The 24,238-nt window shown below is 37.2% G+C and overlaps 1 protein-coding gene across 2 annotated transcripts; it reads right to left on the bottom strand.

Annotated features, from left to right (window-relative positions):
* Positions 1-3: 3 nt before the first annotated feature.
* On the bottom strand, positions 4-23,772 carry fer (fer (fps/fes related) tyrosine kinase). 2 transcript variants are annotated; one of them, XM_056746342.1, is made up of 20 exons: positions 23,677-23,731; positions 23,302-23,517; positions 18,214-18,496; positions 17,845-18,018; positions 17,669-17,768; positions 16,473-16,656; positions 15,740-15,877; positions 15,535-15,654; positions 14,304-14,426; positions 12,415-12,604; positions 9,508-9,603; positions 9,220-9,423; positions 8,544-8,666; positions 7,279-7,335; positions 6,901-7,016; positions 6,346-6,440; positions 6,077-6,200; positions 3,146-3,300; positions 2,847-2,969; positions 4-2,683 (listed from the first exon to the last, which is right to left on the bottom strand). In XM_056746342.1, exons 3-20 carry the CDS (start codon positions 18,421-18,423, stop codon positions 2,547-2,549), a joined length of 2,469 nt encoding a protein of 822 aa, XP_056602320.1. In that variant the 5' UTR covers positions 18,424-18,496; positions 23,302-23,517; positions 23,677-23,731; the 3' UTR covers positions 4-2,546. The 2 variants fall into 2 exon arrangements, with proteins under 2 accessions (XP_056602320.1, XP_056602321.1); XM_056746343.1 differs by having other exon boundaries at positions 18,214-18,493; positions 23,302-23,772.
* Positions 23,773-24,238: the final 466 nt, after the last annotated feature.

Raw genomic sequence — 24,238 nt, 5'->3', positions numbered from 1 at the left:
AACTTAAAAGACTCAAAAAACTTTATTGCAAGTGTACAATATAAACAATGAGCCGACATTGTTATAGCTGAATGTCCATCAGAGATGTGCTACGATAGAACAGACACAGATGCAAAAAATGACATGGACAAAGGATCAAACATCAAATCTAAATGGCAACCATTTATTTTCCATATTTCTTCTTTAGGTGGATGGAGTGAAACTAATCACTATACGCATTAGTTTGACAATCGAAATTCCAGTGTTGCTTTTTTACTCTTGTTCAATATGACTTTAACCAATTCAAGATGAACATTACAACAGTACTACGCTGTTTAATATAAGGGGGTATTTTTAAGCATAAAAAGGCCAAAAGTGCAATTAATATATAACTTTTATCACAGAAATAAATAGTCCGGAACAGAGCGGAGTTTGGGAAGATGGCAAGATGTGAATATTAATGGCAATTTACTTATAATTTACACAAAAGCGTAATTTAGGAAGTATTTACTGTCGTTCTAGCAATACAATATATTTTTTTCTGATGGAACGATCTATGTGCAAGTCAGACAAGAGAAACATAAATCTTGGCTCTCAATAACACACCTTTCAATATACGAGACAAATACTGGCGTTTGCTTTAATACACTAACAGTAGGAGTTATGGTAAATGGTACAAAAAGGATTAAAATGCTAGAATAATATTACAGTATTTCAAATAAATAAAAAAGAAACAAACAACACACTATAGGGATAGTTGCTATGATGTTAAAAGGCGGAAAATCCTAAGAGCTCACTCGCCAGTAGTTTAATTGATGCAAGCTCAGTTTCACCCAAAAAACCAAACTATATACCAATAACTTTTATCTTAACCCACTCGGAAGATCTATAATGCGAATATACGAGCCAAAACTGCACTAAACAGTAGCTTTCTGTATGACCTGCCACCACTTTTGGCTACAATAGAGTAATGGCAACATCTTTGGAGCAGAAAAGAAAAATCTTGCAGACTCAGAGTAACGCAGTTGATCCTATAGGACCCTCTTTACATCATCCAAATGTGCAAATATTAGAGGAGTGTTGATCTGGGTCTTCATCGCTACTGTAAAAGTCGTCAAAAACAAAGATGAGACGTATTCCTGAAAGACGTCCACAATCTAATATCATTAATTCCTGCAGTGAATAAAACAAAAAAACACCTACAAACTTATTACATTACTGAATCTACAAAAAGTATTTACAAAATACAAAAAGGAATGCTTATTAAAGAGAAAACCTTGAAGAAACCACTATTCCATTTTATCATGCAAACGGAACGACAAAATTATGTGAATCGGAGGAAAGTCTGCAGTATGCTGGTGAGATGCTCATGAGTGAGAAAAACCAATGGCACCCTTCGAAAATGGCCAAAGAAAGTTACAAAAAGTCCTAATACAAAACAAATCGTTTTCAACCTTGTAATACTTACGCAGGTAAATACATCAACAAGGGTTGTTTGCAACCTGATAAGAGCAGTAACACAGCACAAGAACATGAATCTAAGACCATCGCATAGATACAAATGTGCATGTGACTGGCTTTGGTTGCTGGTTACCCAACGTGCTTTCCATTAAGAGAATCCAAGAGTCAGTTTTGGACCGAGCTTAAGGTGATGTCTCATATGCCACATGGCATCCTTTTTGGAGCATCAGTCCCGTTTATTAAAAAAAAAACATCTTGAACATTCTGCGAAACATCTTTTGTGTTCTGTGCAAGAAAAAAATCATACGGGTTTGGAGCAATATGAAGGTCAGTAAATGATGAGAGATGATTTCTTTTAAAGTGTGAATCAGGAAGAGGTGAAATGTTGAACTGTATAGATTTCAAATAAATGGGAAAGCTTGTAAACTGTATGTGTGATGCTGTGTTAGCGTCATTCAAATGGTCCTTAAAACAACACACGAGCAAGCAGGCTGGCGAAACAGTTTGGTTTATAAGCTAAGGCCACCTGACTGCAGTGTAATGTTTTTGTCATAAATTGCACTTTGGTACACCCATCCATTTGGTCTTATTGCTTGATGAGTGCTGAAATTAAACGCCATAGTCTTCTTATGTACGTGATCTCATTTACAAACAACATATTTGCTTCCAAAGAGGTCCTATCACTCCAGAAAAAATCACTATAAAACAGCCCAAACCATCAACAGGTTTAGGACATAAAATATATATTTTAGCTTTCACCCAACTTGATTTACTTAAGTGGAAATACTCAATGGCATCCTGACATCCCATCCTGGACGATGGCATTCTTCCATAGCTTAACTGTTGCTCTGTGGCTATTTACAAGACAAAAATCATGGGAATTCTGCATAATATTGACATCGGAGTCCTCTCTCCATGCTAATGGCTCAAAACAGCTGGTGCATAGGCAGTTCACACAGTGATAATGTGATGCAGAGTACTCTTTAGTACAATAATAGCATGTGATTTAGAGGGTGAAACGTTTGCTGTGTTTCTCTCTGTAGGTTACAGATCACCTGGATGTGAAGCGCAGGTTTGGCCTCTCGACCCATCGTCTTTATTAAAGGCTATTTTTTCTTGATAGACGCCAGTTCTTTCTGAATGTCTGCAAATTTGGGGCGGTTTTCGGGCTTGTACTCCCAACACCTCTGCATGATTTTGTACACCTCGTCTGGGCATTTTTGCGGGCAGGACATTCTGTAACCTAAAACATACAGAAGTGTTTTTAAGCGACATGGACTATGGATAGGTAGAATACAGACTAAAGGGAAACTTTTATGTTTGTGTGTACCCCCCCCCCCCCATAATGTTTATTTCTAGATATTTCTGATCGGTTGTTCTGAAACTTTGTGGTACACAGGCTTTACCTTTCTCCACCTGTTCTCGAGCCTGCTGGTTGGTCATGCCCGGGTAAGGACACACTCCTAGACTAAAGGTTTCCCATAGGAGGATCCCATAGCTCCACACATCACTCTCTGAGCTGTATCTCCCTGGAAAAAAAACCCATTAAATTAAAAAAAAATCTAACAATACCTTGATAGCTCAACCAACCAAGACGTGGTTCTAAAATTGTTCTGATGCTGACACACATACAAAACTATTTCATGCGTTTTATTGTCTTCACAATTTGGTACAGGTTACAACACCAAAATGAATCGTTTTTTACCATAATTCAATGCTTCTGGTGCAGTCCACTTGATCGGGATCTGTTTCAAGCCGGATGAGGAATAGATGCCGTCGTCCTCCTGCCGGGACATCCCAAAATCACTGATCTTTAGCACGTTGTTTTCTCCTACGAGGCAGTTCCGAGCAGCCAGATCTCTGTAAGGTGCAAAAATGTAGCATAATCACACAAAAACAACTGTCAAATCTAAGCCACTCTCAATGACTTCCCTTTGGTCAATCCAGACCAGCACAAGAAAAGTATCAGGACAATTATTATTTTGTGAATATTAAGAATAGGAGAATCATTTTGTGTAAACATGACGATGTACAGTCACCTTTTCTGCATGCTTGTTCCCAGTACTATCAATAGTAGGGCTGTCAAACGATTATTTGCTATTAATCCAGAATAAAAGTCTGTGTTTACATTATATATGCATATGTATATCTGTCCTGTGCATATTCATTTTGTATTTATAAACACACACACAAACTTGCATATATTAAAAATAATTAAATTAAATAATATTGTTTGGCATATCTTTATCTTTGTTAATCAGAAAAGATATAAATATATACACATTTGGGACCACTTGAAGGTGAGTAAATGTTGACAGAATTTTCATTTTTTGCTTTAAAACAGTACATTCTTTCGGACATACTGCGTCCGCCATGTTTTATGGTCATGTGACCCATATGATCCTTGACCTTTGACATATTAACAACAATCTACACATGAGCATTGATAAAACATAATTTAGTCACGAGAAATTCATTTATTAGCACGTACATAAAAACGGACGTCCGCCTTCAGATGTATTTTTTATTTACTTTTGAAATTTGACAGTTGTTGAGCTCCCGTGGCATCATGGGACAGATACGTGTGCATCCGATCCACACACACAAATCTCTTTGAAAGTAGCAGACCATTCGGGTATTTCTCGCAAACTTTTTTTTACATACTGAGGTTTTGACATTCTATTCCTGACTCATTATAATTTTCGCATACTATATAGCAGTCATCCTCAATGGGCAGACCTTTGCTTCTTTCCATCCGGACCATGAGGCATAGCCTAATAAACCATTTAAAACTTTTTTACTATTTCGGTTGTTTAAATTGAACCGTGGGCCTTCACAACGGAGAATCACATATTGATATTTTGCCGCAAAATCTTCTAATATCTTTATTTAGCACCAAACACGCTTCATTTTAACCCTTTCCGCTCCACGCGCACTTCCCTCCCATCAAAAAAGCGTCACATGAAGAGCAGCAAACACGTGTTTATTTTGAACAACACTAGTGCGGACACGAAAGGCAGATAAATTGACACACAACAGTAAGCAAAATGCAGCAAATATTAAAGCATTTGTATCTCTTAGTCTGTTTACTGTTTGCTATATGTCTCCAACCTTTCAACCAGGTATTTTATTAACCAGAACGTTTTTATCTACATTAAGCATTGGCATTATTGGTCAGCATGTAAACATTTGTGACCCTATGACAACCCAGGCTAAAGACTCATAAACAAATTGATTATTAGACAACAAGCATCAAAGAATCATTTCAAGCATTCATTTCACTAAGATTTTGGTATTATTCAGTCAATATTGAAGACATTGTTATTTTTTCACAGAATATTCTGTAGGATGATTTTATGAAGGACATTTGCTGGGTTTGAAAAATTAAGAAATTATTTTAAGATAGAAGTAGTTCTGGTATGAAAGTGAATAGGTGAAAATGTCATGTAAAGTCTAATTTAGTTAGAAACTTTGTTTTCTGTTTTATGATTTTAATTGTTATATAGCATTTTAATTGTTACATTACATTTGCTGTTTGCATGTTGTCAGTAGATTTTTTATTTACAAATATGAATTATCAGACTTCTATTAAGAGGGCATTCCTCTAAAGCCACAGAGCCTATACATACATATATCAAAATATAAAATAAATGGCCTGATCATTGAAAGATCTTTTATACAGTATATCCAACTGGGCAAAATTGATTTAATATTTTTTTATTTTCAAAAAACATATTGTCCGGTCCTCCATTTGGAAGAAAATAATAAGACCGTACCGCTTTGAACTTTAATTGAATACCCCTGCAATACAGTATGGAAGCAGGCGATTTCAGACGCAGCGTGTGTCATTCAATGGCATTCTTGCTGAGTTTACATCCTGAACCACAGAACCATGCCACGCGGTCACATCCTAAAACTTGCCTTGCTGACACGAGATGGGAAAAGACAGTGGGGGATAGTGGAAGAGAGAGCTGATCTGACAGAAAGGTGTTCAAATCCTTAACATCATCATGTCTGTTAGTAAAACATTTTTAGCGGGGTACTGTGAGAGGCGGGTGCTGTGAGAGGTGAATGCTCATTTCTGAGCTGAGACTCTATTCAGTCCTCTCATCAGGCCGACACTGGACTCAATGCACTAAAGCACATTTCACACCTGAACAACAACGGTTGGAATGCTGGTGATGCTTCTAGAACCAATGAGACTTGCTATTTACCTTTGAAGTAACAGTTCACCAAAAACTTCTGTCATCATTTAATCATCCTCCTGTCATTTCAAACCTGTATGACTTTATTTCCTCTGCAGAACACAAAATAAGATATTTTGAAGAATGTTGTTAACCGGCCCCCATTCACTTGCATTGGTTTTGTGTCCATGCAATAGAAGCGAATGGGAGCCAGTGCTGTGCTGTTACCAACATTTTTCAAAATATCTTCTTTTGTGTACTGCTGAAGAATGAAGTCATAAAGGTTCGAAATGACAAGAGGGTGAGTAAATGATCACAGAATTTTATTTTTTGTGTCACTTTAATATAAATCCTGAATCCAATGCAACGTGGACAGCAGGATTGGCAAAGGACCGCACAAGATGGGAATCCTTCTCATGCCCCCACCTACGTATCGTGTCTACAGTTCTTACCTGTGTATGCAGTTCTTGAGCTCCAGGTATGCCATTCCTCCAGCGGCATCCAATGCGAATTTCACCAGCTGTTTCGTCTTGAGATCCTCCTTCTTCTTTCGCAAGAATGATAAAAAGTCCCCACCTGTTTACAAAACAGCATGATGTATGAGCTTCGAACGTGCCATACATTAAAACAGACGCTGACATCTAAAACAAAGTAGATGACAACTTTTAATGAGGAAGTTCATTCAATGGCTAATGACTGACACCGGATCCGGTTTACTGACCTGGTACGAGTTCCATTACTATGTAAATGGGCTGCCGTTGGGTACAGACGCCTATTAACTTCACAATGTTGGGGTGATCATACTGCTTCAGGATCCTAGAAATGATGGAACCATGTATGAATATAGGCTTGGCTGTTGCATTCTTTTATCTCTATTTTTAAGCCAACGTGAATAGGCGCATCCTTATTCCTTGATGTTTGAGTTTTAAAGGGATAAATCACCCAAAAATGAAAAATCTGTCATTGTTAAGACACCTTTGAGTTGTTCCAAACTTGAATACATCTTTGTTCTGTTGTACACGAAAGAAGATAGTTGGAAGAATGTTTGTAACTAAACTGTTCTGGGGCACTATTGACTACCAAAGCAGTTTTTTTTCTATGTTATGGAAGTCAATGGTGAGACAGAACAGTTTGTTACAAGCATTCTTCCAAACGTCTTACTTTCTGTTCAGAAGAACCAAAAACTGAATAAAGTTTAGAACAACTGGAGGGCTGTTCATTTCTTTCCTTTTTGGCTGAACTTTCCCTTTAAAGTTACAAATGAACAGTGGCTCACCTGGCTTCTGAGAGGAACTTTATCTTGAGGTCTTGTGGTAGATCTTCCTTACAGGTTTTTACTGCCACTGGGGTTTTATCTCGCAATGTTCCTTTGAAAACCTCACCAAAGTTTCCCTAAAACGTCATTCGTTGTGTCAATATGCTTTCATGGACACAGTATAAACCAAAAAGTGCCATTTTTAAAATGTGCCCCTTTCTACCAACTTGGTATTAACAATTTTGTAATGAGGTCCAAATTTATTTAAGAGAAGCAAAAAAAACACCAAGGTACATTATGTGCATTATCATGTTATAAAGGCAGTTTTACCGTCTAATACCATCACCTATAGCTGATGTTTCCCATAAACATTCCTGAACATGAGCACAAAGGGCTTACTTTGCCAAGGAGCTCTCCAAGAATGACATCTTCGTGATTGAGGATCCATTTCTTATCCTGCGCGAACAAACAAACAAAAGCGAATTAGCATTCAGACACGTGTTCATTAATGAACTAATGACTCGTGCGGAGACAAACACAGAAAGAGCTGCTAAGCGCTGTGTGGGTCGGTCAGCATGCTAATGGTCTGCTAAATGATAATGATGCAATTATAACTTCATTCTGTGATGGATGGATGGAGATATACAGTCAAATCTATTGAAGACCTCTGAAAGCGAGAGCTCAGTCCATTAGCTCATTCCCTCTGAACCGTTTCAATGAATCTAGAGATATCGCCTTTACAGAATTTACGCTGTCAGGTCCTCTACAGGTCCTGCGGTCCTTGTCGGGATACCAAATGAAAGCTTAAGGCAGCACGATCACAATTATTTTATGTTTAAGCGATTCGTGGCTAATTCGTACGTTTTCATACAATCTGCTTTCATCCCAGAATCTGTTATGTTTTGGGGTGGGTTAGGGAGGATTTTAGAGGAATGAAGAACACTCAATACATTCACGACATTTCCAATGAAAATACACATTAAATATTACACTCATAATGGCTCGATTATAGAAGCATTATGCTAAATATCATGAAGACAAGTGACTGGCACTGTAGTCATTAACTGGCACAGTAGCGCAATACATTCAACACACTGAATGAATTCCAACACTAAACATGTCAAACACATCTCCACATCTGAACTAACTGCTTTTCAAATAGGTTTGCTATAACTTTAACTGGTCTCTGATGGTGTTTCTAGTCTTCATCTTGCAAGCTGCAGCAGAAACATCAGCGCTATTATGATATCAGACAGGCCCGTGTGCTTTTTACCCCGTCATCAAAAAGCCATCGGCGCGGCAGGCAATCATCCGACCTGACGGATCCACACTGGCACGCACGCTCCACGGGGAATCCAGACAGTGCGGACCACCCTCAAGGAAAGGGTCTAAACTGACATCTAAAGCGGCACATCTTTTTTGCCCAGCCACATACATCAAACTGCACCGCACGGGACTTTAAGACAGGTTGCTTTGCCAACTGCACTGCACAGCATTCAATTTCATGTTTAATGCAGTCGCATCCGTCAGTCAAAATGAGCAATCTACACTCAGTCTGAACCTCTCTGTAATAAGGAACTTTACGGCTCTGTATTCATAGGCTTATTCAAAAAATATCAAATGTATGAAGAATGACAAATAAATTGCTAAAATGAATGTGTTACCTTTACGACAGGGTTCAAAAGCACAACGCCAGATTTCTTGGTTATGACTTGTTTGGTTGTGTAGTGATGATCTATGAGCTGTGGGATGGTGGGGAAGCCAGTGCCTTCAAATCTGTACTGGTTCTGTGGACACAGACAGTGACAAACATAAAACTTTTTTTTTTATATGAATGAAATATATAAAAGAATGAAATTCTGTTATTTCGTTATCTTATATATGATTTTATTTCACCCCAAAACAGCATGAAGTAAGATTTTGTTTGAATCCAAACATGTAAAATACCGGCTCAAATATAATTTGAAAACTAAACTAAATTGAAACTAAATAACAAAAAACAAACTCACCAAATAAGTAAATTAATTATATATTATATAGCAAATTAAAAAGTAGACAATAAAATGACAAAACAAATTGCTTTAAAAATGGCTAATAATTAAACTCAAATTAACATTTAAAATATATACAAAAATAAAAGCTAATTTAAAATATGAACAATGCAAGCAAAACTATTATATTTTTAAACCCAGTCCCACAAGTTTTAATAATTATAATTTTAGTAGTATGTGTCGTGAGTAGGCATAATATAAATTAACATCTAAAAAGAGCTTTAAAAAACAAATTGAAATTGACGTCTATATTATTCTGAATGAACCAATCTCTCCATCATACACTCACATCAGCAAACTGAATGATGAAATGTCTGCGCTGTCCATCTGAGAACACCGACAGCACGTATTCTCCTGGTTTGCCGTGGCTCTCGCGCACCAGGAAGTCTCCCTGCTGCTTCAGCAACTCCTGAGCCTCCGTCCTGGGAATGGCACCGTGATACCACTCCTGCTCGCCCAGCGGTTTCTCACTGGTGGGGATCACGTCAAAAAACTGAGGAGGAGAAAACAATATCAGGAGAAATCAGAAAGTCAGAATACAGAAATGAAGAGATGTTGAGGCATCTGTTAAACTCACGGATGAGGAGCCCAGTACAGACTTCGGTGAGCGGATGATTCCAGCGATGGAGTGTCTGAGAGTATCAAACTTTGATATCCTGTCTTTGCTTTTATCCTGAAAAATGAAAAGTTTTTGAATGCAATGATTGGCACTAAAATTAGCAGAAAATGATAACTGAACTTTAGCAACACTTGAACTTATTCATTTAAGAAATGACAGTAGGACATAATAACAACATTAAAACATCCAGTGCTGTTTTTGAGTTGGATCTGCTCTCTTGAAATGCTTCGTCTGTTGCAACTCATAACTTAATAACTCCACATAATGTTAAAATTGCACATAATGTAATAATTATTACATTATTACTGTAATGAAATGCTCATGATGTAATTATTTTCTCAAATTGTAATAAAATCTTGACCTCATAATGTAATTATAATTATTAAATCATGAGAATTGTTTTACATTATAAAAGTGTCACATCATCATATCAGTAATAGGCTTTTTAAACAAACTACTAGATGCACCAGAATTAAATATTCATGTAATAATAATAATAGTATGTAGCGAGTATATTCAGCAAAAAAAATTGCACTCAGGGTAGCAATAAAATAACACGTTTTTATGCAATCTTTGCTATTATCCAACACTTTCTATCAATATTGAATACACATGTTGCATATGATTTAAACAAATGTTAATGACAACGAATTACAAATAACTGAATGGAGCTAGAATCTGGGACTCAGGGGATGCACGCATACAGTACAGAGGGATAACCAGCCAATAGTAGCCTACAACCCATTTACCCTAACCTGTCCATTCATATTTTGGTGCTATTACTCATCTCAACTTTATTATTGGCAAACATAGGTGCATACCATCATCCTGTTACCTGAGTACCTACATCCTATTAGTCAAATGAACTGAGTTTTTCTCCCATTTTTTGTAAAGGCTTTTTTTTCTTTTTTAACTGCCATAATACTAAAGAGAATCTGATGGGGCACAAATCAGATCTGAGGGTGCAATGCACCCTTTTGCCCCCTTGTGGCACCGAGCCTGGTTAAATGTCAAGATATTTTAAATGTTTGATCAAAATTATTGCTAGGAACAATTCAGTTGTGCACCTACTAAACTCTACGTCCTTGAATTGCATTTTTATGAACAAATGTGTATAAAAAACAAATAAGTTTCCAAAGTCTACTTTGGGATAGATCGAGTTATCGCGTTAAGAAATGAACATTTCTTCACTTTATTAGAAGTTATAACCTGGAGCTACATCACATGATATGTTGAAAAATAAAGTACAACTTAATTTAAAGGCACAGGAATAATGCCTGATTGTGTTTCAATCAGGGCAATCGTCAGTATAACAGCCAAAGAAAAACTTGTGAGCAACGATGTTTAGCTCAGAAAGAGAACGTGTCTATATTAGGGATGTCAACCATTAATCAATGATGGATTAATTGTTGATAAAAGATGTCATCAATTAAAGCCACCAATGGTTGATTAAGCAATTTTAATTTGATGAATTTAAGAAGCTTTTAGTAGGATACAAACTTTAAAAGAACATTAAAACAGAAACAGAACCATGTTATTCAAAATGGAAAGTAATAGAAATTTAGTAACTAAGCCATGATTAATTATAATTTCCCACATAATTTTTCAAACAGTGCGCTGCGCTTTGACAGAGCTGTGGGACACGAGCAGGAGATAATTCATTCCCACAACTTGTTACTACGATTTAGTAATTTATTAATTCATAAAATGAGGAACGAAGAAAAAATGAGGAATGAATTTTTCATTCATGGCCACGAAATCTTTTCTTTTCCATCCGCATACCACAGTAAGAAATGCGAAAACAATAAAAGAAACCAGCGAAATTAAAGGGTGAGACTGTGAAGATTTCGGAACAGAAACTAAAGTTTTATTTAGTTTGTGGAAATTTGTGACCAACCAGCAATAGAGAATACAAAGCTTTAAATGTACGGTCTTCAACAGCATGAATCCAAAAGCATGGTTGCGATGTAACATTTGTTTATTATATAGAAAATTATTATTATATTGTAAATATTGTTTTAAATGATGTGCTGGTATGAACCGTATGAACTGTGATTACATTATAAGCTGCCACAGTGTCTTCATAATGTGATAAATTTCTCATATACAGTAATAACCCCTTACATTATGAGAAAAATTGTTCTTCCATTATAAAACCATTATTACATTATGAGCTCAAGATTGTATTATGTTACATAAAAATGTTTACATTAGGAGCATTTCATCATAGTAATAATGTAATACTTACATTTATAATTATTTACATTATGTGCAGTTTTTACATTATGTGGAGTTGTTACATTATGAGTTGCTACATTCGTCCAATAAGATTCCAGGACCTGAGGATGTGCATCACTGGTTGATCTATTCCTATTTACATACTGCACACAAATGTGCTGGTGTGAAGAAACCGTGATAAGTAAGAACACACTGCCCTCTTCAGCCTCCTTTAACACCAGCAGCATGTCAAATCACAGCAACCAATACATGTTACACAACATAAATCAAATCACAGAACACATGATGATCTAGTTTCCATGTGTTTCTGAGGGGATAAACCATCAACATTCTCATTAAATCTCTGTGCCACAGTATTCTTAATCTACAGCACTGATGGATTACATGGGATGGTGGATGAACATACAGAACTACATTCAAATCTAAACATAGTCTGTGGGGTGAAAAACAACTTGTGACGTCCAAATTGGAATACTGAAAATAAAAAACACCCTAGAAAATCAAGCATCTCTCTTTCATGGAAACAGTCCAAATATACTGATGACTCGTTTTGCACATTTCTGTCCGATCCACGGAAGAGACCTTTAGGTAACTGGAGGATGAATTAAAAAACATAAAACACTTTACCATTGAGTTGACGGAGCGAGCGTCCTCCTCGTAATTGACCACTGGTGGAGGTTCTTTGCCCTCGTTTTCCTGCATCTTCTTTTCCAGCAAATCTCTCTGCCCCGTGAGTTTGGCCTCCGAGCAGCGCAGCAGCTGGACCGTCTGTCTTAACTCCTCCAGTGATTGTTTCTGACTGAGTAACAACACCACACTGAAAACACAGAGAGACGGAGATGAGATCACGTCATGGATTAATCTCTTTTTAAAAAGTTTACTCGAAACAAGAGTAAATCTTACTAAAATGTGGTAAAAACAGTAAAAAGCCTTTATTTAATAGGATCAAGGCTAACACATTTAATTGTTACATTGAATGAAAATAATTTAATGTAATATAACAAACGTGTGAATTCGGATTCAGTAAAATACTTTTAACTTTTAATGTTAATGTTAATGCAGAAGGAACTTAAGTTTGTAGGCTGATTTCTCTCAACCAAAAAATATATATATTTAACCAGAAAGGTCCCATTGAGACACAATCTCTCTTCCACCAGGAAGTCCTGGTCAATATTAAATGTAAAGCATGTAGCATAAACAAAACATTGCTGTAAATTAGGACATCTGATTTAAATGGTACTTGTTGCAAGATGAACAAGCAAGTATTAATCCGACAAACAGATGAGTTCAGGTGTGGAGTTGAGCACTGTAGTTCATCTGTGACTAGTGGAAGATTATTTCAGCATCGCTTGTCGGGATTACCCGGTAGACCTTAAAGAATGTGGTAAAGCCGGACAATCTCCATCCAGCCGGTGAAACATTACAGTTCAGTGAATCAGTCTGGGCCCTTTTATCTTCACAGAGACTCAGTCTGCTCAACATCTCTATAGAAACACTTGAGCTGTTCTCCACGCTTCACTTCTGCATTCACTTTCAGTTCACAACGACCAAAAATGGAAATCTAACGACTTTGTGGTTTGCGTGCAGCTGATTTACATTATACAATGTTAGGTGAAAACAATAAAACTGAACCAAAATCGAGTTTAATACTCACGCATTATATTATAATATGCTTTATTAAGTAGTGATGTTGCTTAGAAACTGTAGAATACAAACTCTATGTAGTGTTGTTCCTTACAATATCCCTTAATAACATTTTAACTTTATGTCTAGAGTTCTCCTGCTTTGTGTTTCTGCACCACTCAATACAAATCAACATAAATAAAAAATCATATAAATGTGAGCCTGGACCAAAAAAACAGTCATAAGTAGTACGGGTATAATCGTATCTATAGCCAAAAATACATTGTATGGGTCAAAATCAAAAAAAAATATTTATGCCAAAAATCATTATGTTATTAAATTAAGATTATGTTCCATAAAGATATTTTGTAAATTTTCTAACGAAAATATATCAAAACTAGATTTTTGTGAGATGTCAAAATACACTCACTGCTTCCTGCTCTTTGAGAATTAGCCACTCAAATTTGGTATCTGTAAAGCTTAGAATATACGTATTCAGGTTCATCTACTCCCACCAACATCATTACAGCAGTAAGCCAATAGAGAGCGTTGAAACAAACCAGTTTCTTCTTAGCAACAACCAGCTACAACCCCACTGAAGGGCGACTTCAAAGGTGATTTCTCAATATTTAGATTTTTCTGCACCCTCAGAGTTTTAATAGTTGTATCTTGATCAAATATAGTATTATCAAAACATACATCAAATTAAAACTTATTTATTCAGCTTTCAGTAAATCTGAATAAAAAAATGACCCTCATGACTGGTTTTGTGGTCCAGGGTCACAAATGAACTTATTACCCTGTGGATCTTTTAAGACAAAACTAAAAGACATTGTTTAGGCCTGGTATGAGCACCGGTGTTGAATGATTTTATCACAGTTACCCTCACTTACTCTGATTTCTTGTCATAGGTTTTGGCAGATTCCTCTATTTTGGCCTCCAGGTCCAGCATGAGGTCCTCTTTGCTGCGTAGACTTTGCTGGGTTAGGAGCAGGTCCTCGGAGGTGGATTTCAGCCTGTCCCGAGATCACAACAAGCATCTTCACTTAATATAGTTACATTAATAATTACACTTCAGCATGAACAGAGATCTGTCAGAACTAGAATCGTCAGATTAAGCCTTCAGCATTCAACAGGAATCATCAATGGACCTGCTTCTTATGATCGTAAAGACCTTTGATCTAGAACCTCATGCTTGATAAATACCTGAAAGTTTTTAACAAATACAAATTTCCTGGTTTTAAATATACCAGCTTGGGCATTTCTGATGAACTGTTAAGTGTAAAGGTGTTATTCTGTTCTCACTGCCATCATAATCTGCCACAATGAGGCCTTTTTATTAAAGCAGTAAATGTAGCCTAACCAGACAGTAAAAGTAAAATGGCACTTTAAACAAGACACTTTTGATTGATTATTGTTTAGTTTTTATATAATAACAGTATCTCCCAAATGAGTTTTGATGACTTCATGATAATTGCAATGATGCAGTACACGGAGATGTGTCCGAACCTAGTGTAAAAAGTGCTCTGCTGACAGCTAAATATAGGTACTGTGGTAAAGACTTATTTTAGAGGCAAAACTAAATTTCCCCATGTTTTACTGACCCTCGAGGCATCCTGACAATGACATTCTTCTTTTAGAATAACGCAGTCGGAGTTATAATACCACGTATCGTTTGTCTTCCAAGCTGTAGAATGGGAGGAAATTTTTTGAAGCTCTAAAATGTTCATCCATTGATCAAAGAACTGCTCGACATGGCTCTGCGGTCTTAACAAAGGTCTTCTGAAGCGAATCGATGCGTTTGTTTAAGAGCAATATCCATATTGACATCGTTATTAACGTTAATGTCTATCTTCAGTTCTCCCCTTTTCCCATTTTTCATTTTGTTCTAATAGGATTCCGTCTCCTTTTTCACCGTCATTTTCCGGGAAAACAAGCCTCTGGTTCACTTGCAGCTGAAAGTCATACTCAGTTAGGATGCCTTGAGGGTGAGCAAACATGGGGAAATCTTTTTTGCCTCTAAAATATCCCTTTATAATCAGTTACACAGTAACACAATATAAGGTTTAAACATTGATGCAAATCTTTATTTGAGCTAGCTAATATATAATCTGTTTTACTCACATTGCTTGTAAACTCTCTGCTGTCAAATTATTCCACAGAATTTCATGTGCTTGAAGATTCTCCGTTTCCTCTAACAGCGTTACGTCAAATTCTACATTTGGTTCTTTGGTTTCTGGTGATCTGAACAAAAGTAAGTTAAAATTACCTACGTATCAATTTTGAAAACATTTAAAACTATCTTTTAAAACAAGAGAATTTTACATACCTATTAAGTTCAATAAAGTTGTCATACTCTGACAGTGGATCGATTTGGTCAATGGAGGTGTGGATTTCCTTGTGAACCTTTACGATTTCGTCTGTTAACAGGCTGGTGATGTCACTGTACTCCTCCAGAATCCACTTACTGGAATAATATTCCAAACACATACATCATGAGATCAATAGACCTTAAGAGGGGATGGGCTAAAAACACTTTTGAAACACAATGTTGGTGTGTTATAAGCAGTACCACCCACATTCAAGTGTAAAACTGATAAAAACCTTCTTAAATGAACAGACTACTAACTGATATCTTGGTCAGTGACCCTAAATATAACAATTGTCTGTCCCACACTGCTTGTTTGACCTGCAGTGAATGGTCATACTGTATATGAATCTGTGGTAGCAATCCCATAAGGCTCTTGCTATTGTTTCCTTTACGTAGATTGACCTCCAATTCAGATTACAGAAAACACTGTGATTAAAAAACTGTTTAAGACAAAAACGCAGACTTCTGTTCTCTGTTAATCCTCTGACCTACACTAGCTACAGCGCCAAGCAGTGAACCTTCTGCTGGAGAGTTGAATAAACAACTGAGAAATGTGTTTACTGTCAATAGAGAACTAGCAGGTAGTTTCATGAAAGAATGCTTAAAATAAGTAAAGATTACATGGCACATGAATATCACAGGCAGAACATAAGAAATATCCTAGAATGCTCTCTGAAGTTCCTGCACTCACAGTGCACTGATCATCTCCTCCTGCATCTTCTGCAGGGAGTCCAGCAGCAGTGGCAGGGCGGTCTCGTGGTGATGCTCCTGATGTAGCTGCGCGCTCCTCACCGCCAGCACGTACTGGTTGTGCAGATTATGTAGCTTCATGGTGGCTTTGTCGTAACGCTCGCGGGCTTTGTCTGTCTCTTTTCCTGGAGGGCAAAGAAAAGCAGTTGGCTGAAATGAAACGCATGCTTTATTCGGTGAATCTTTGTTCTTTGGTCACAGCGCTCTAAGGATTCTCTACAGGTTTTACAGAGTTTCACATTTGTAATGTTGCAATATGAAAGCTTTTAATCAGAGTTCAACCACCATAGAGGTTTGCTAAACATCGATTTTCAATATTTAGAGAGCAATACATATAATCATAAACAGTTTTTCAAAATTCCTCAAAAAGATTTAGTGATAAAATCTATTATTCGTGGACTAATGAATAATCGGTTGGTAGGGTTAGAATTGATTTGTGGCTGTACAAGTGAACGTGTGCAATTTATAATCATTGTTTAATGCTATAATGTATTTATGTATAACAAACCCAGAATAGACATCAAACGAAATGGTCAAATACAAATTTTTGACCGTTAAAATACTGTCTTAAAGGTATCCTCAGATCAGCACTTTCAACAAGTTGGTATGATTTATTTGGGTCTTCATGAAATGTCTGGAACATATTTTGTTTAAAAACCCTCAATGGCTGTGTAAACAAAACCCTTCTTGTCTCGTCAAAAACAGCTCTGCTCACAGAAACCCGTTTTGGTGTATGTCTCTTTAAATGATAATGAGTTACAGCGAACCCCACCCCCCTTCCGTCCAGCATGTCAACAAACAACACCCATGTAGTCTACTGCCATGGCAATGGTTTAGATAAATTATATTTCCACAATTCCTCTGCGGTTAGTTTCGTCTTGAGTCTCAAATCATTCGTCTGGAGACAAAAAAAATCCGTCACAGCAAACAGCGCTCACGTTGTGCGTGTATGCTTGCCTAAAATCCACGGATTGCGCACCTGAAGATCTCAGCGGAATAATGTGTATTTAAGCGCATATAACGTTATACACACAACGTGAAAGCATAACTTGTAAGCTGTGACCCAATTATATCACTTAATCACAGAAAAAGTGGGGCTTTCGTATGATGTCGCCTTTAATAAAAACAACTCCATACCTTTAACCACAGCCTCTTTGTATTTCTCTCGTGCGAAAACAGCGTCCTTTGTTAACTGCCTGTAGGTGTATTTCAACTTTTCCAGATCACTTTTGGTCACCTGCAGAAGACGGATCTTAAGCCAGAGAAATGCACCAATGGGTTAAGCTGATCTCCATCATGACCACCTTACTCACCTTGTTCATCTCAGACTCTATCTGCTGATGGAGGCTTTGGTAACTCTTCTTCACCTGCTGCTTGTCTTTGATCATCATGGTGAGGCGATGCAGTGGTCCTGAGTTGAGTTCCTCCGCATGGGACTTCATGATCTTGCTTAAGTGCTCTGTCTGCTGCACCATGTGAGTCCACGACTGATAATAAACCCATACACACATATGTCAAGATATGCATGTTTAAAGAGATCAGAAAAGGCACTGAAGTGGTGAGAATCACAAACCTGACTCAAACTTATGTGACTGCATGATAATATTTTGTTTTACATTATGATAGAGAATTATTTTGATATACCATAATATTTAAAAAAGGAAAGGACCGAAAAATGGTACCTTGGAGACACTGCTGACATAGTGGATTTGAGAGGAGTTGTCATGTTTGTCCACCTGCTGGCTGATGTTGAGCAGGAGCGAGGCATATTCCTTATCGCTCTTTACCCGCAGGGTCATAAAGCGCTTAACCGTCTCCAGTAGCTTCAGCTCCCAGTCCTGCAGCTTCATCAGACCCTCATGTGAGTTCCGCAAGTCCCGACCGAACCCCATCTTACTTGCAATGCACGCGGTCTCTCTCTCTCTTACTCAATGGGGAGTATCACTCAGGTCTGCATTGTTACTGCTGGTGGGAGAGAAAAGTTAGTTGCAGTGATTCAAAACTGCAGAGGGAGAAAAAATATAATTTACAAAAGTGATTTTAAGTCGATAAAAAGCATATTCAATGCAAGTAAAATGTCTACTTCAATATTCATGAACAAATTCAAACAACATGCTTATTCTGCCTCGTACATCTTAAAATGTATAAAAGAATAAGACAGCCTATTACAATTTACTGTGCTTTAAATGTTTAAAAAAATCGAATTGGCAAATCAGCATAACTAGATAGAGGCAAACAAAAGAAATTGTCATAAATAGATTTTTGTTGTAAATATGCCTAACAAGATTGTTACACTGAATGATATTTTAGTGGCCGTCTTCTGTAAATCAAACAAAAATGCAATAGCATTAAACAAAAGCTTTCCTGCAGCTCAGTGGTAAGAGCATTGCATTAACAACACAAGGTAGTGGGTTCCATCCGAGGGGATTGCACATACTTAGAAACAAATGTATAGGAAAATGCAATGTAAGTCGCGTTGGATAAAAGCATCTGCCAAATGCATATAAATGTAAACAAGAAGACGTTTTCTTTTTTTTGAACAACAACATTTTAAAGCAATATTACACTTATCGTTTTTATGCTTGAACCCTTTTTCGTTTTTGACACATATATGACCAATTTAAGGTGTTAATCCAGGGTTAGAAAAAATTGTCCTCAACCAGTGTAAAAGTATGGACTACTAATTTAAGTAGAAAACAATTATTTGCCAAGAAAAAAAACAGTCTGTGGAAGACAACAAGCATCCATGAGAAACTTAGGCATAGCATGTTTTTACCCCACAAAGCCCCTGTCCTGAATTAACCACAACACATTCTTACCTTGTTACCAGCAGGTTTACATTCCACTTAATAACCTCACCCAACCGGAACACTCGAGCAAAACTGAGGAATATCCCATAAATTAGAGACCTTTAAACGGCGACAGGTTAAAAGACAAAGAACGCTGTTTAAATAGAAGTGCAAGTCAAGTGAAAACAGACTTCCTGTGTGATCAGCCGCTAAAACCACCTGAGAAATTTACCATTAGTTTAAGAAGCACGACTCCAACTCGCACTTGAAATATCAGGTCATCTTCAAATAGTCTTCAACCGGATATAAAGAAAGATATGCAACACATTTTCAACACCGGTGTAATTGCATTTTTGACACCCACAGTTTCTTTCTGCTGACCAACCAAGCAAAAACTTCCGTTTCTACCTTGGGAGTAAAATCCGACACCAATGCATTAACAATTAGTTTTGTTATGTTAAAATTACAACTATATCAAATAACTCAAAATGATTTCTTTATCCAAAAATGGTGAACTGGTTTGAATGGTTTGTAGTCTAGACTTAACAGGAGGTTACAGAGATTAGTAGTTAAGTTTAATACTTCCCAAAGCCCCTAAAAACCTATTTATCTTGGGTACATGCCTTCTGCTCTTCTCGTTTCACCAAAAGGAACTGGACCACTGATTCATTAAGTAGCTTACAGGAAGGCAACTCTGTTATCCATTTTCCTCACCAGCAGTGGTGTTACAGGAGTTGAACTATTGTGTTCAACTAAAAAAGACACAACTCGCAACCCCTCATTACATCAGGTACTTGATTCAATGGCATTGACGTAAATAAAATTAGCTTTAGAACAACCAAACAACTTTTAGAACACACTGGAAGTACAAAGTTTAAAAGTGAGCAAGAATATTGAGGATGTCAAACCTTGCATTGGATAGATATACAATCCTGATTGTTCACGGTTCGATTGAATACGCTAACTACAAACTGCAAAAGGTGGTGGGGAGGTTTCGTTAGAAAGCTCAATAAACCATTGACTTCAGTTCATGGGAGAACTGGCCACATGTGGTTTCCTGTGATCATTTACTGTGCAGAGAAAACTCTGGTAAAGCAACAGTGATAGATGCAGTTCACAAGATTTGGTGTGCTGACGAATATTGGTTAAGTTCTGTACCTTGAAATCTTTGCGTGGCAGTAAGGAGAAAGAAAGTGTCTGTAATTTCTGGTGTGATGGTTGACGTAGATCATGTAACAAACCACAAAAATCTCCCATGCCACTCCTTACCAGATCATTACATGAAGATTGTGGTACGTATTAATGCAACTATTACTTAAACGAAACCACCTACCTCGAACCTGTTGATATTTATACACACCCATAATGTTTTAGCTATGTCTGATGTGAATACATGGGCGCTTCTTGGCTGTCAATCATTCAAAGGTGGAAACAATCAAAAAGTCAAAAATTAAAATCCTCTCAATGACATTTTAATGAACACAATTTCATTTTCATAGGAAAAACATATACAACTTTCAGAAATTGTTGGTGGCTTCTCAAAGTACATGACTATTTTCTCTATGACAGCTACAAGGAAAAAATCCAGGTCACCCTAGATGAGATATCAGAGCCATAAACATCTGATCACTAGAGCATGCTGCTGTATAATCCGACACAATTAGGTTGGCCAGGCCCATTTCAGTGGGAGTTTAACTCAACAAGGATTTGCTGTGTGTTACAGAACAGCTCTGTGGGGGCACAACAGCTTGAATAGCACTTCTGAACACACTGGCTGAGGAATGCGCGTCTTACACAGGCTTCTAAGGAATGGGACACCAAATAAAACATGTACACAGAGTCAGATGCTTGTGACCACCGTCACTGTGTGCTTTGTTGATGGTTTATTTGCTTAATGTAATAGTGTTTTAAGAGACAGACTGTATGCTATTCTAATCCAAAAGACATAAGGATTGTTGCTCAATTTCTGCTTTACAATATGGGATACTCGCTGGTAGGGATGGCTACCGAGAACCGGTACTTTTTTGAACCGGTACATAGTTGTGTCCATACCAGAGTATCGATAAGCTTCATGACAAACAATAATGTTATCCATACTTGCGTTGTGTTATCTCTGTGTATTCGGGCGTTAAATGGCAAATTAGATGCTGCTGCCTGTCATTTCCATCTATGAATGAAGTCTGAATGGCCGAAGTTTGCTCGACGTATGTGTGATATCTAGGCCATATGATTTCCGCTATGTATTTGTAATCTGCTTGCTTTGCGTGTTTATGAGTGAAAGAGTGGCATGGTTGCGCTTGTGGAGCTTTCAGCGTTCAAGTTTCACAATGAGGAAGCTTCCGTCAAACACCCCTTTGCGCCAACCCGTCAAAATAAGTCCTTTATTTGAGAACAAGTTATTACATAGTTTTTAACACCGGTATCGATAAGTAGTATCGATGTCTGTATCGATAACGATAAAATCTTAACAATACCCATCCCTACTCGCTTGTATCTTAGCCCAGTGGTTCTGACAGACCTTTTATACAATTTGACAGATAAAATCCAAAACTCAGTACAAAATGTGCCAGTATAAATTGGGAATCAACGCAAAATTATTCAATTAAAAAAAACACCACATTTAATGCGTATTTTTAGTGGCAACAAAAATATATAGGGACTTCTGATTAAAAAGAACAGTCCACATTCAAAACGGAAATGATTTCATTATTTACACATTATGAATTGATTCTGCAGAACAACAAATAAGTTATTTTGTAAAATGTTGGTAACAGTAAACCAATGGTCCCCTTTACTTTTTGTGTCCAAACGATGGGAACGAGTTTTTAGTGACCAACTTTTGTGTTTTGCAGAAGAAAGACTAAAACACAGGTTTAAAATGACAACAGGGTGAGTAAATGATAACAGAATGTTCATTTTAAAGGTGAACTGTTCCTTTAAGAGTCATGCAAAAATGCATAAATGAAAATGCATTTTAAGAAATATCCAGTAAAGTTTTCATATTTAGAATATCTTGAAATGAAAAAGGTGTGATGGTTATGAAACATAAGTGAAACAAAATTGGTAGTTTAGTGGTTCCTCTTCTTAAGCACCTGTGTGAACTTGAGGGAACTGACTTCATAGTAATTTAAAACGGAATGTGGGATGAATTATATCATTCATCTCTATAAAATGACATTGTTTGATATGTTAATCCCATGACATTCATACAGTTTAATGTCTTGTCTTTTAGACATGCATTATGGCACCACCACTGTCTTCTTTAAGTAAATGAGTGTAAAAATACAATGCCACAAACATGAATGTTAATAATTCAGTATGATAATATTATTTCTCTCCGATATATCACTGTATTCGAGTATTTTTAAATAAGTTTGCTTAACAACATTGATGAAGTGCATATACATACGAAAAGAAAAAACGGAATTGTTTATTTGTGGTATTAACTTTTCCTCGTGTAAGTTAGGTGGGAAGCAATATGTATGACAACTCGTTTCTTTGTGCACATAAAATACTCAAAATTCATAGTATTCCTCATCTCTGCAAAATATTGTCTGAAAAAAACGTAATACACGAATATTTCTTAGCAATTCAAGGTGAGGGAACAGCAGTTTCTCTGGTTAAGCACACACCGCTGTTGTCAAAAGTTTAGGAAACTAACAGGCGACTCTTTCTTTGCTTTTAGGAAAACCTCAAACACTGACATCCATGACCACCTCGAATACCCTTTTACGGACAGTCGAAAAACTGCTAAACGGATTTTAAAAGCCCACCGAACATGTACATTGGCTTTCCTGTGTTGGTAGAACGTTAGCTGCTGCTAGCGCTGCCCTGCTAATGCTGCCGGGCCTTTTCCTTTGTAAAAACAGCAAAAAACTGGAATAAATATGGACACGGCCAAGACATACGCTAACGTTACACGTCGCGTGATTTCCCGAATAAATATAACAGCCTATAAAATGGAAGACCTTGTGCACTTACTGTAATGGAGTATTGTGGTATTTATCCGTGTTTCCTGATTCTTCGGTATTCCTCTTTCTTTGACTGGGGCTGGAGGAGTTGAGTTGGGATTCGGGAGGGGTTTCCGCTCAGCTACACTGCTGCCACAGGCTTATGACGCGCACCGCACGACCCTCCAACTGTCTGTGTGTGCGACGTGTGTGTGTGTTTGGTCAAGAACGAATACCATGGCGTCGCCTATAATTCAATGTTTATATGTTAGACCGGTGTTTATTATGGGTTGAGAGATAAAACAAGTCTGTCGGGAAGAGCTCTATTCTTCAATCTCTGCTGAAGGGACTTAACGTTAAAACACCACTTGCACACCGCTTTGGTTTAAGACAGAGATGGACGCACCGTGATATTCAGCCTCGGCGTGTTCAGATTAAATGGAGAGTCAGCTGTCAGCAGTTGTCTATCATCAAAATATACACAACGGCCACGAGATGATGATGTTTCGCGAGCGCAACAGGCGTGGCTGGACGCTAGGGCGCGCGCTTATCCCTTATAATTCCTTACTGATAACAACTTTCATAACGCGAACAAAAAACTTCAGGATGACTGAGTAACTTACATTTTGGTATAATATGTGACCCTCGACAACAAAACCAGTGTTATGGGTCAATTTTTCGAAATTAAGATTTTTACGTAGTCTGAAAGATGAATAAATAAGATTTCTGTATGAGTTGTTAGAATAGGACAATATCTGGCTGAGATACAATCGTTAAAAACTCAGCAATATGAGCGTGCAAAAAATATAAATATTGAGACAATTGCCATTGAAGTTGTTAATCAGGGGCTCTGTGGCAGGCCATCCACATACAAATAAAGGTTTTATATATTTAAGGTAGAAAATGTACAAAATATCTTCATGGAACACGATCTCTACTTAATTTCATAATGATTATTGGCATAAAAG

The sequence above is a fragment of the Triplophysa dalaica genome, chromosome 4, assembly GCF_015846415.1.
Source record: "Triplophysa dalaica isolate WHDGS20190420 chromosome 4, ASM1584641v1, whole genome shotgun sequence".
In the NCBI taxonomy this organism is placed as follows: Eukaryota; Metazoa; Chordata; class Actinopteri; order Cypriniformes; family Nemacheilidae; genus Triplophysa; species Triplophysa dalaica.
Note: the sequence above shows the minus strand (reverse complement) of the source record. Positions and strands in the feature narration are given on the sequence as shown.